The 12,724-nt window shown below is 35.2% G+C and overlaps 1 protein-coding gene across 1 annotated transcript in view; it reads right to left on the reverse strand.

Moving 5' to 3' along the window:
• The window catches only part of CNTN5 (contactin 5), a 1,287,027-nt gene that overhangs the window by 50,947 nt on the left and 1,223,356 nt on the right, over positions 1–12,724 (reverse strand). Inside the window, exon 18 of the mRNA XM_057750478.1 lies at positions 11,919–12,068. Coding sequence (XP_057606461.1) covers positions 11,919–12,068 — 150 coding nt within the window. The remainder of the gene's footprint in view (positions 1–11,918; positions 12,069–12,724) is intronic.

Raw genomic sequence — 12,724 nt, forward strand, 5'->3', positions numbered from 1 at the left:
CTGTGCTTTCAGGGCTTGCAGAGGAAGCCCTGAAAGCTCCAGTTTAAAGAAAGCTCAGGGCTTGCAGAGGAACTCCCAGGAAGCTCCAATTTAAAGAAATCTTAGCAACAGTTCCATGGAGTGAGAACCTACTTAAATGAAGCAACATTTAAAAAAACCATCAAGAATTAATCTCTCTGCAAACTGCTAAATATATAGATACCTGGTAAAACTTTTTCAAGTGCAAAACTATTAAAAGAATAAATGTGTCTAAAGGAATAAATTTCCCCTTCATTGCACCAAACCACAAAATCTGTACTTGAAAGGGAATATTTTCAAATGAAGAACTGTTAAATGAAGAAAACTATTAAAAGAAATCATTTTCCAGGCTATGAGCCTGCATTAGCAATTTTACACTTCAGCGTTGCCTTTATATTCCAGCATATAGTTTTTAAATGATATTGATATTCTCATAAACAATAAATTCACTCCATATATTACCTACATGGGATGAAAGGCTATTAATTACTGGTAGGCATTCACACAGCGTTTTATATACCAGAAAAACTGATGCAGGATTTATATGCTACTAGAAAGGAAAAAAAACATCCTCCTTGCACCACGGAGGGTGGGAGAGAACACCATCATTGCTTCCATTGAAAGAGATCTTTATTCACCAGGTTCCAAATTTCATTTCCTTGGCACTTCTCTCCATGAACATGAGTTCTTGTCTTGCTCATGTACATATGGAAGGGTATATACAGAGGCAGCTACCAATCTTTCTTTCTTCACAGTTACATACACATTAAAGATTATTCACATGTGGAGTTCATTCTCATGAATTCCCTCAGAATTACATGGAATTGGATACCTCTTTGTTTCTCAATCAAGAAATCACAGGGAATTCAACTAAGAAAAATGATGGTATTAGAGCAATAATAGCGAAGATGCCCTAATTTATATGAAGAGCAAGCAGATGATTTAACTTGAGTTTTTTACTAGTAGTCATAAGTTATTGCTGCATGTGACAATCTATGACATATCAGTGTGCCTTGATACCATGTCTCAAAACCACTGTTATACAGTACTAGTTCTAAATTCATTTTCTGGTGTGTGGTATGGGTAAAGCACACAGGTGGAAAATTGGTTTAACTGTATGTGAAAAAAAGGCAGTGATACACATTTCCAAACATATCCTCAGCGGCTAATCTCAGAGTTCTGAATATTGTGACCATCAATGCATGGTCACATAAATCGTGGAAGCAAGTTAATTTGTTGATGTGGTGCCACTATGGCTTCTCTTAGTACTATTTGTTGGTAAAAAATAAAAAGTTATGCACACACACAATGTTTCACATTCATCTCTGGCAATTAACAGTTAAATAATATTACAAGTAATATCTACCAGAACCACCTACTTCATCTATTACATTGGAATTACTAATTTAAACCCTAAATGTAGGATTTTTAATATTTTTCTTTGAAGATACCCTCCCTATGATCATGGAATTTGTGGAAAGACTAGGCACTGAAAATCCTTTTCTATTTTATTCAGCCCTCAAACATCATCTAAAAAGAGGGTTGTAGAGTAGTCTATAGGCTATCTTGTGAGCATCTCTGGAAGCTCATTAAAGAAATATGAGTAGAATGAAATACAATTGATGATTTGATGTCAAATCTTTCTTCTGGAGCTTTGGTTGTATTGTTCCATAGTCCATTAATGTTTTTTACTTTTTAGAAAACATATTTAGAGTTTTCAAAAGCTTTAACTTTGTGAATAAAAAAGATTAAAAAGAAGCTAATGAAAAATGTGGTGAAAATTTCCACTTTGAGGAACCAAGAAAGCAAAATTTAATTTGTTTCTTTGTGGGTAACTTCCATGTCAAATTATCTATAAATGACCTAGATTCTGTAAAATTTCTTCTATCATTTGAAATCTTCCTACTGCTACTAATTTCTTTTAAGGTAAGATAGCCCGTATTCAACTTAATGTAAATAAAGAAGATCATCCAATTTTAATGTATGATAAATGACACAGGCATTCTAGTTCACTGTGTTTTAATTGTATGTGTGTATAAGCACCAACTGTTCTTTTTTAAAAAGGCTTACTAGATGTGATAGGAAATACTAACAGAAAACTTAAGGATTTAAAGACATGGAAATAACCTAAATGTCCGTGGATCGATGAATGGATAAAGAAAATATGGTGTATTATACAATGGAATACTATTCAGCCATACAAAGAAGGAAACCCTGCCATTTGAGACAACATGGATGGACATCGGGGGCGTTACACTAAGTGAAATAAGCTGGACAGGGAAAGACAAATACTGTATGATCTCACTTATATGTGGAATCTAAAAATATGGAACTGGTAGGAACAGAGAACAAATTGGTGATTGCCAGAGGTGGGGGTGAGGGGTGGGGGAATGGGTAAATGTGGTCAAAAGTTATGAGATTCCAGATATAAGATAAAAAAGTTCTAGGGACATAATCTACAGCATGGTGACTATAGTTACCAATACTATTATAATTTATTTGAAAGTTGCTAAGAAAGCAGATGTTAAAAGATTTCATCACAAGGAAAAAAATGTCATTGTGTGAGGTAATGGGTATTAACTACACTTATTATAGTAATCATTTTGCAATATATAAATATATCAAATCATTGTTGTTCATGTTAAACTCATACCGTGTTATATGTCAATTATATCTCAATAAAACTGGAAAAACAAACAGACAAAAAAGAAAACCTAAGGCTTTAATAGACGCAACTCAGACATGGTGTTTTGCTGTTAGGATCACAATGTTTGAACTTGGTACTCTAATTCTAACTGGCTTACATTTCCTAATTATATGCAGATGATCAGTGGAATCCACGCTCATTTGTTTCCTTTTCAAGTTGGTGGCACACAGTTATTATCTCTGCAGTCAACGCTTTGGAGTCCACTGATTTTAATTATATCCTTTTATATATAAAACAACATATTCATGATATATAGAGATTTGACCTAATCTTTCAGAGCCCTTCTACTATAAAAGTTCTATAATTCTTGTTAGAAGCATACAATTAATATAATCAAACACATAATAAGTGCTTTCATTGAGTTCAGAGAAATACATGTTTACCTAAAACCGAAGGTATTTTCAATATAATTAATGAAAATCTGATTTAGAATTAAGCAGCTAGATGATTTTCTCCTTAGTTGGTTACTGATGAATGTCATGAGCTTATTAGTGTAGAGAATCAAGTTTACGTGCATGGTTAATGGGTTAAACTCTGATTCTTCTGAATTTCTTTTTGAACGTTACTCTTCCATGAATGAATGATGTGATTAATACTTCTCCGAGAGTCTATAAATGCCTTGCTGTTTTAATGCCTTATCTGGCATGTTGAAATGTAGACTTTTGTCCCTTTTAATCTTATACATTTAATTATAAATGCTCAGAGTGACCAAAATCATGTACTTACTTAGTTTAAGCGTGCATGAATTTAAGCTTGAGTCTCAAAAAACTCTTTCTAAGTGTAATAGTCTGAACAAAGTCAATCACACTAAAAACAAGCTTTAATTAGCATTCAACTAAACAGAAGAATACAGGATGAAATCAGTTACCAATCTCTCTTTTTTTACCTGAAAAATTTCCAAATCTATTACAGTAGATGTTTACATGGCTCATTAAATAATACAGCTTTACTAGAGACCTTGGAGAGGCCACATAATTTAGGAGCAAATTCCAACAACTGATTTGGACAGAAAAGTGCAGAAGAATGGAAGGAAGGAATGGAGGTTGTTTATATAGTGAAGGTAGGAGTCAGGAAAGAAATTTAAAAAAAATTCCTACCTGAATTGAAGTATGTAACATACAAATATTTCAGTTAACTGATTATCATTTAAACTCACTTTATAAAAAATGTTAAAGTTTCCAAAATTAAAAAAAATACCAGTGGTGTTCCCTAAAGAGGTCAAATAATGCCATTATTCCTATCAATAGGGCAGATAATGTGGTATGCATAAGTGGTAAACGTGTTCTTCTGGGGCTGAGAAAGATCTGAACTTGAATTCCAGTTCTACCATTCTAGCTGCTTGCTTGAAAATATTTCTTAACCTCTTTGTCCTTCTGTTGCCTCATGGAGGTAATAATAGTACCACTTTTTAAGGTTTTCATAACTACATATCACAGTGTCTGGAACTGTAATTTATAAATATTACCTAATGTTATTATCTACTTCAAGAAGAAAAAACATTTCAAAAAGAAAAAGTAGTTGTCTTCTATAATAAACACTAAAAGTTCACTATGACTCTATACACATGTGGTCTTGAAATAGACGTTCTTTTGGAAATCTGGATAATGCTGTTTGGATAATACCATGGGAATTATGCTTTCAGTTTTGGCTCAGCTTGTTTTAATTTGAAAATCTAGGTAATATATCATTTTTGATTTACAACTTTCATTGCTAGGATATTTTAGAGAATGTAAGATTTCTCTGATTTATAAACCTTCTCATAAATATCAACAGTTAGGAACACAGGAGGTGAGTACAGAAAATAAAAGGTATTTCCCATCACTCATTTTCTCTGAACTTTATTCCACAAGGAAGTAGAAGCAGAGAATAGGTAAAATAATCTTTGAGTGACATTTGTAGAAACCTGTGGTAAAATGAAGAGAAACAAAAAGGCAAGAGGATGAAGGGAGGTGTGGGAGGAAGATAACTTGGGAGTCATCATCTTTGGTTTAAGATTAGAATTCCAGCTCTGCCATTTACTTATTAGGTAACCTTGTGCAAGTTTTTTTTTTTTTTTAATAAATTTATTTATTACATTTTTATTTTATTGGCTGTGTTGGGCCTTTTTTTTGCTGTGCATGGGCTTTCTTTTTAGTTGTAGTGAGTGGGGGCTACTCTTCATTGTGGTGCGTGGGCTTCTCGTTGCTATGGCTTCTCTTGTTGCAGAGCACGGGCTCTAGGTGCGTGGGCTTCAGTAGTTGCAGCACATGGGCTCAACAGTTGTGGCTCATGGGCTCTAAAGCTCAGGCTCAATAGTTGTGGCTCACGGGCTTAGTTGTTCCGCGGCATGTGGGAATCTTCCTGGAGCAAGGATTGAACCCGTGCCCCTGCATTGGCAGGCAGATTCTTAACCACTGCACCACCTAGGAAGCCCCTTGTGCAAGTTTTTAAGACTCTCTTACTCTGTTTCTCATCTGTAAAATGAGGATACACCTCCTTGCTTTAGAGGGTTGGTGTGAGAATTAAATGCTATAATGAAAGGCAAGGGCTTAGCATAGGACTTGGAACATGGTTCATGATTTATGACTGGTATATGGTATTATAGAGACTAGGAAGACAGGAAAAGCCTAACTTGAGTGTCTCACATTTACTCCTGGATTGATAACCTCTCATTTCACTTTTGGGTTTCATGCTCAAGTCTTCTACTGCTCTTCCCTCACCTTGCTATTAATCAGAAAGGGGGATGCCTAACAATTACCTATGTTTCATTTAAAAAGGCATTTGTTAAAATTACCATCTCTGTTCTCAAAGTGCCTCTGAAACTGAAAACCTATTTCTTAAATATATTTTGTAGAAAAGAATTTCCTGGACCAAAGTGGTTTCATGATTTAAAATATTGTCTGCTGTATGAGCCATACTATTATCTTCCTTTTTCCTAATTATTGAGATTTGGTCTTAGAGGTCTGTTGCTTGCTATGATTTTCATCTTAATGTTACTGAGAACCATTTCTTTTATTTAATATAATTAAATTACTCATTGGGTTGAAGAAAGCTATAATGTTCATTTAATAGTATTTTCTTTCAGATTTTCCCAATTATTTCAGTTGAATGCTTTATGTTTTTTATATCATATTTTTTTTTAGAAACATAGACTGAAAAGACCTTTAAAAACCCCAGAGCTTTATGCCTTTTCTCTGCACACACCAGTGCCTGACAAGAGTATGTAGCTATTTTAATTGTCCCCATAAATAATTCCACCTGAGTCTCATTTGGTCTGGCCTTCAAAGCCCTATTAAGTGCCATTTACAAGGCCAACCCACAGGCCCCTGAGAAAGCTAATTCAGCCCCATCTTATAATTTTTTATAAACACATTTTATTGTGTTCATGCCATAACTTTTTTTAATTAATTAATTTATTTATGATTTTTTTGGCTGTGTTGGATCTTTTTTTGCTGTGCGTGGGCTTTCTTTTTAGTTGTGGTGAGTGGGGGCTACTCTTCGTTGTGGTGTGCGGGCTCCTCATTGCCATGGCTTCTCTTGTTGTGGAGCATGGGCTCTAGGCACATGGGCTTCAGTAGCTGCAGCACATGGGCTCAATAGTTGTGGCTCACGGGCTGTAAAGCACAGGCTCAATAGTTGTGGCTCATGGGCTTAGTTGCTCCACGGCATGTGGGATCTTCCTGGAGCAGGGATCGAACCCGTGTCCCCTGCATTGGCAGGCAGATTCTCAACCACTGCGTCACCTAGGAAGCCCATGCCATAACTTTTGAACTCAATGAACTTTCCTAAGTAATCATCATGGACAAGAACTGTGAAGATACAAATGTGAACAAAGCAAGATCCTTTCAGAAGTAGGAAGGTAATGTACAGGGAAAGAAATTGTAGTAGGAAATTTAATGAGTCTTTTCTAGACTTGGAATGAGACACATGTACCTCAGATGCTAAAGTGAGGTTGGCTAGACAAAACCACAGAACTACTAGGAAACAGAGAACACCAATTTTATGACCCTTTCCCGTCACCCCCCTCCAGCCATATATATAAGATTTTAGCACAAGGAATGTTTTGGAAGAAGGCTGTTGGCTTAGCAGATGAATGTGCTGTGGCATCTCCCTCCATCCCCAGCTGTCACTAGGAGTGAAGTGGGAGTGTCATTTCCCCCTCAAGCTAATGACAAGAGAAGCAAAACAACTGCTGTGGAGAGTACAGATGCTTACCTCTCACATCCTGGCTGGATGTTGTTGAGCTTCAGAATTTTGTTAGATGGCTCAGCCCCACACTATGCTAATAGAGCAGAGACCAAAATAGTTCTTGAGAACATACTGCATTTGTAGAGTTTGGCAGGTCAGAAATGTGAAATGATTATTGTGGGCAAAGTAGACACCATGGAAGGTAGGTTTGATTAAGCTTGTTGGGATCACAGCCAATAAAGCTGCCTGCTAGGAGAGAGGATACTCTCTTATGAAACAGTGTACCCCAAGAGAGAAAGAAGCAGAATGTGGACAAATGCCATCTCCTGAAGCACTTGACATTTACATGAGAACCACAAATTGCAACACCTGAAGTCATTTTTCATTTTCTTCTTTTCTGACATGGGAAGTGACCAGAATAGCAGTTGGAAGGTCAGGAGGAAATAGAAAGAAGAAAGAAAAGACAAATTATCAAGCCTGTGCTGGGATGGCGGGACAGAAACATGGAACTAGATATGAGAGGAAAGTTTTTATTAAGTTAATATAGAATTTTTTAATACCTGAAAATGAGGCTAAAAGAGCATTGGATGTAGTTGGGGCTAAAGCCAGAGATGAGATGCAGCATATTGGAGAACAATGGTGGGAGAAGAATAAAACCATTTTATGTTTAAACTCTATGGAGTTCAGTCTGTTTAGTAAACCAGTTACCTAACTTTAACACAATATAGTGCAGAAAGTGCTAAGGCTAGGAAAGATTTTCATTTGATTGTTTACTTAATACTCATATTTATCTGGTTAAGCATTAATCTCTTAAATGTAGGAAAAAAAAATTCCTTGTGTGGCCAAAAATATGTTATGTGACATTTTCCATTTCAAAGTCCAAAGAGAATGACAGGACAGAATACAATGCACTAAGAAACTAGAAAGTTAATGAATATGCAAAAATTTGTTTAAGCAAAGTCTTTCATTTGACACTTCCTTTCCTTGGCTCATTTTGTCTTATCTATGCTATAAGAACCAAAGAAAATGGCTACATGTTGTGACAATATCACGATCCACTAATGGATGAGGCTGGCTAGACAAGAAAAGCAGCATGGAGAGGCAAGACATGGAGGTGGAGAGGGGGATGCAGAGGGGGATGTGGTGCTCTGTACTGTGCACCACACTCTAAAAGGCTCTCTTGACTACTCGACCATTCAAGTGGGTTGAGGGGCCAGGCTGGATGACACACAGTCTGTCACGGAGACTTCTCAGCAAGACAATGTCTTGGAGGAGCCAACTGCAAGCCAAGAGGCTGCTTGGCTCTTACCATGTCAACAAACATATATTTAACCTGAAAATGTTTCCTCTATAACAGCAACTTATGCATAAGTACTATTGTTTTAATTTCTATTTAGTAAAGTAATAACATTTAAATTCATGATAATAATAATAATAAATGGCTAATGTTAAGCACTTAACATGTGCCAAACTCTTTACCTGCATTGTCTTATTTAATACAATAATCCACGGAAGTAGGTTGCTATATTATCTCCATTTTATAAGTGAGAAAATTGAGCCTTGAACAATGCGTATAGCTTACCTATGTTTATTGCTAGTAAGTGACAGAGAAGAACATTAATCCAGATCTAACTCTGAACCTCAAACTCTTAATTATAGGTATTAGGTAGAACCTTCTTTTCTCTCTCCCTCTCTCTCTCTCCATCATAATTTGAAATAAAAAACTGCAGGTATTGAGATTTATACCAAGAGCTTAATAGAAACTTTATACAACAGAAGAGACCAAACCTTGCTAAATTACATATTACATAGTTAACGCTGTCTTCTTTCCTTTTCATTTATCTTTCAACAGTTAGTGTTATAAATATGTAACTTATAGAATATTAAAGTTCAATTAATGAGAGATTTACTCAATTAAATGAGAATTGCTTTTGCTAAATTCATATTTACATATTTTACTATTTCTACCAGACTGTATATTTCCAATTCATTTCCTAAAATGTGATTTTTCTTTGTCATCTTTTTAAATGGTAGCAAAAGCATTCCCACTATTCGACACAAACTTATACACTGGTTTGAAGATAGTAACACATTTCCAAAATTAAACAAAGTTATATCTATCGCTAAATTAAACAGTTATATCTACCGCTTTCTCGCTCTCTCTCTGTAGCTAACTAACTCACTAAAACTTGTAAGACAATCTATAAATAAAGAAATAAATATAAACGTACATTAAACTGCAAACATATACAGGTAGTCTTTGCTTTTCAAAAGTTTACTTTATACCACTTTGCTTTTACAAAAAATCTACATTAGTACCTGTTTCTGCTAACTGAAAAATATCTGAAGAGATTTTCACTTTTACGAAAAAGGGTGAAAAACGAAAATCGGTTCTTCAATTTATGCCATTTTGGCTTACAAAGGTTTTTACAGGAATGCTTTCCTTTTGGATAGCTGGGAAAACCTGTATTTGTATTACTGTTTTGACATCCTAATAATAAGGTGACTAAACCAATTTATCTTATATTTATTGACTATGAAGAGTATTTTTATGACCATAATATTCAAAATACACCTTACAAGATATTGCAAAGAAAAATTAACCCTTTTTTGGCGTGTAGGCAAGAAACTCTAAGGTAAAAATGCTTTACTGAAACTGCTTTGGGATTTAAAATATTATAGTAAAGAAGAGAATTTTAATGGGACATAAAATGTTCAAGTCAATATCCCGAGTGTGAGACCTTTCCTCTTCCAAGCAGCTCCATTGGTTTTCAAAGATTACTTGGTCCATTAGAACAGCATCATCTTTTAAAACACAGGACATGTACTTAATAGAGGCAGAGTGCATCACTTGAGAGGATGTCTCAGGATGTTGGTGTCCCTTTTAATCTGTGCTGCCTGACAAAACAGGCACAAAACTCATCACTTGGTTCAACACCATTAGTAGCTCTAGTCCTTTGTGATACCAAAGCACAAGAAGCATAAAGTACAGCCTTCCTCCACTCACTTTCAAAAGAGTGTTTCATGCAATTTTCATGCTACTTCTCTTCACTTCCATAAGATTTTAATGGACTAGACTATGTCATCTATATAGAACTCATGATAAAATGGAGAGACAGGAGCTATATGATTGAAGAAGCTGCAGAAATAGACGAGAGACAAGTCTTTAAAATGCATCATTTGAATACGATTTAGCTTGAAAAGTGAAAGTGTTTTTGTTAAAGTGCTTTTTAATAGCACATATAGAAAGTCTGAAAGGATTATTCATCCCAAACAGATGATTTATTTTTGAAATGAATATTTATGGAAAGCATCTGAATTAGGCAGTAATCTTTGCCTTTGTTTAAACACAATTAACAACATGCAAAGTAAGGCAGTGCTTTTTAGAAAATATGTGAGCCCAAGTACTAACATTGGCAGTCATTTCAATATCTGCACAGTGGAGCAAATAAAATGAGGAACAACTAACCTGTTATGCGCTTAATTAATGAACACCTGTACACAATGAAAGCACGGCTGATTTTATGAATGCATGAAAATCCAACCGAGCAATTAATGTTCAAGTTAACATTCACACTACTGAAAAAGTAGCAGAAAAAAACAACTTGCAATAGGCATACCACAAAAGCAGAAAAGTTGGATTTTCCTGTGAATGAATCTTTTCCAACATATTTAGACTGCTCTATTTTTTTATTCTCTTGGTTGCTTAATTTTTATATGAAAAGAATTTGAACAGCTTTTTAATGATTATTTGCACTTTATGTAATAAGTTGATCATTTGGAATTCTTTTCTTTTTTCCTCTTTTTAAAGAACCAGGCCGAGTGTGTTTTAGAGAAAGAACCAACACTTTTGATAGTTTATTTTAATTATTATAAGCTTCATTAGATTTCTGAGGAGTCACAAGCCACATTTTTGGCTCAATTCTATAGCTACAATACAAAATGTACAATACATAGTTCATTCTTTGTTTTCTATGTACATGTATTTCTGACGTAGGTCCTGGTGTGGGTAGCAGCATATAAAGGAAAGTAATATTCCTTTTAATCTTTCAACAAAGACTCATGGAGTACCAGTGCCAGACATTGTTCTAGGTATTGAAGATAAAGCAGTGAACAAATAAGACAAACTCTAACCCTTAGTGTACTTATATTGTAATGATTATTAAGAATCACGTTATCATTGAGTGTAAAGACGTTAATTTGTTTTTTCCCCTCCTTGTATCTGTAATCTATCCCTCTCTTCATTTCTCCATTGTTTTAATCATTCTCACCAATATTGATATTTGTATTTGCCTAAGCTAGTGCCGTACTAAATACTTTTTACATACAGTTTTATAGGGACATAAAGGATAAATCTCATTAAGACTTTGTCCAAACTAATCAAAACGACTAACAATTTTTCTTTATTCTGCTTCTTCCAGGTGATAACAACATTTGTTTTTAAATAAAGCTGTTAATTTTCCTTATGTGGTCTTTAGAAACGGTATATCAGAGATAACTCATCCTAAAAGGCCAGAAGAATGCTGTTTTTTTTTTTAATTAGGAAGCAGTTATTTCACACATAGACATCAAGAAGGCAGGGGGTCAAGTTAAGGCTATGTGTAATTTATACAGGTCAGATGGTGAAGGGCAACATAAAGAATTTTACGGAAGTGCCCTGTGATTAGAGGTAACTGTTATCACTGGAGAAAAAGAGGGTGAGCCAGTCTATTCTGAATATTATGTATCTGTGACATCGAATGAGTATATAATTAGAAGAAGAAACTTTCAATTTCATGGTAACTTGAAGATGGGTGTGAGCATTGGTAGGAATTTGAAGCATCTAGACATCTGTATTTGTGAAAACAAGGAAAAAAAGTTCTGAAAACAAATAAAATGAAAGAATTATTTTAAAGGAAATGATTTTATGATGTCCAGGTAAATGAATCAAGAAAAATTATACTAAAGCAAGCCATAATGATTAATTCAACTTGCTCTAAACATGATTAGGGGCATACCAACAGAATTCTGACTCCAGTATTCTTACCTGCTTCATTCGTGCGGATCATTCGAGACGGGGTGCTTGGATCTCCAGTCCCAATTGGATTGGTGGCCACCACTCTGAATTCATATTCTACCCAGGGGTTCAGGTCCACGGCCATGGCTGATTCCATGTCCCCTGTTATGATTTCTGGGACTATGGAGAGGAAGGAGATTTCATGTCATTAGGTGAGCTGGAAACGCTTATAGATTGTGATCAAATGTATTGCAGGCACTGACAGAATTGGCAGGCTGCTGCATACATCCTTATAAACATGCGGGCATGTGTCAGCTCTGGTCTCATTAGTAAGATGAAAATCAGTCTTCAGTAGCAAGCACTTGCACACGTCAAAGTTTGTTATAGTTAGAATTCTTTCATCTTATCTTTACACATAGATTGACATGACATAACTTGCCATTATCTACACAAAAAATCATTTTGTCAACCCCTCAGCCCCAGATAAGAGGCCAACTAGTGCTCCAGTTTAAGCAAATAGTTCTTATATTTCTAGGGAAATTTCTTGAGCAGTTTGCCTCTCTCAGTTCTGGCAAACACACTTAGCCACTTGGCAGTTCCAGGCAGTGGATTAAGAATATATCTCTCTAATTTAAAAGCTCCAGTTTGTGGTTTCAAAGTGGAAGCTCTGAACTCCCCTTGGAGTGACTTTAGTATTACATTTAGATTTTATTAAAACATAAAATTGTGTGTCAATATAATTATCACGTAGTAAAGTATTTTTTACGTAGTGTTTATGCTCTAAGACTGCTTTTCTTGTTCATTCGTCTCTGCAGTCTAAGAAATATTTTTGGAAG

The sequence above is a fragment of the Hippopotamus amphibius genome, chromosome 9 (genome assembly GCF_030028045.1).
Source record: "Hippopotamus amphibius kiboko isolate mHipAmp2 chromosome 9, mHipAmp2.hap2, whole genome shotgun sequence".
NCBI lineage: Eukaryota > Metazoa > Chordata > Mammalia > Artiodactyla > Hippopotamidae > Hippopotamus > Hippopotamus amphibius.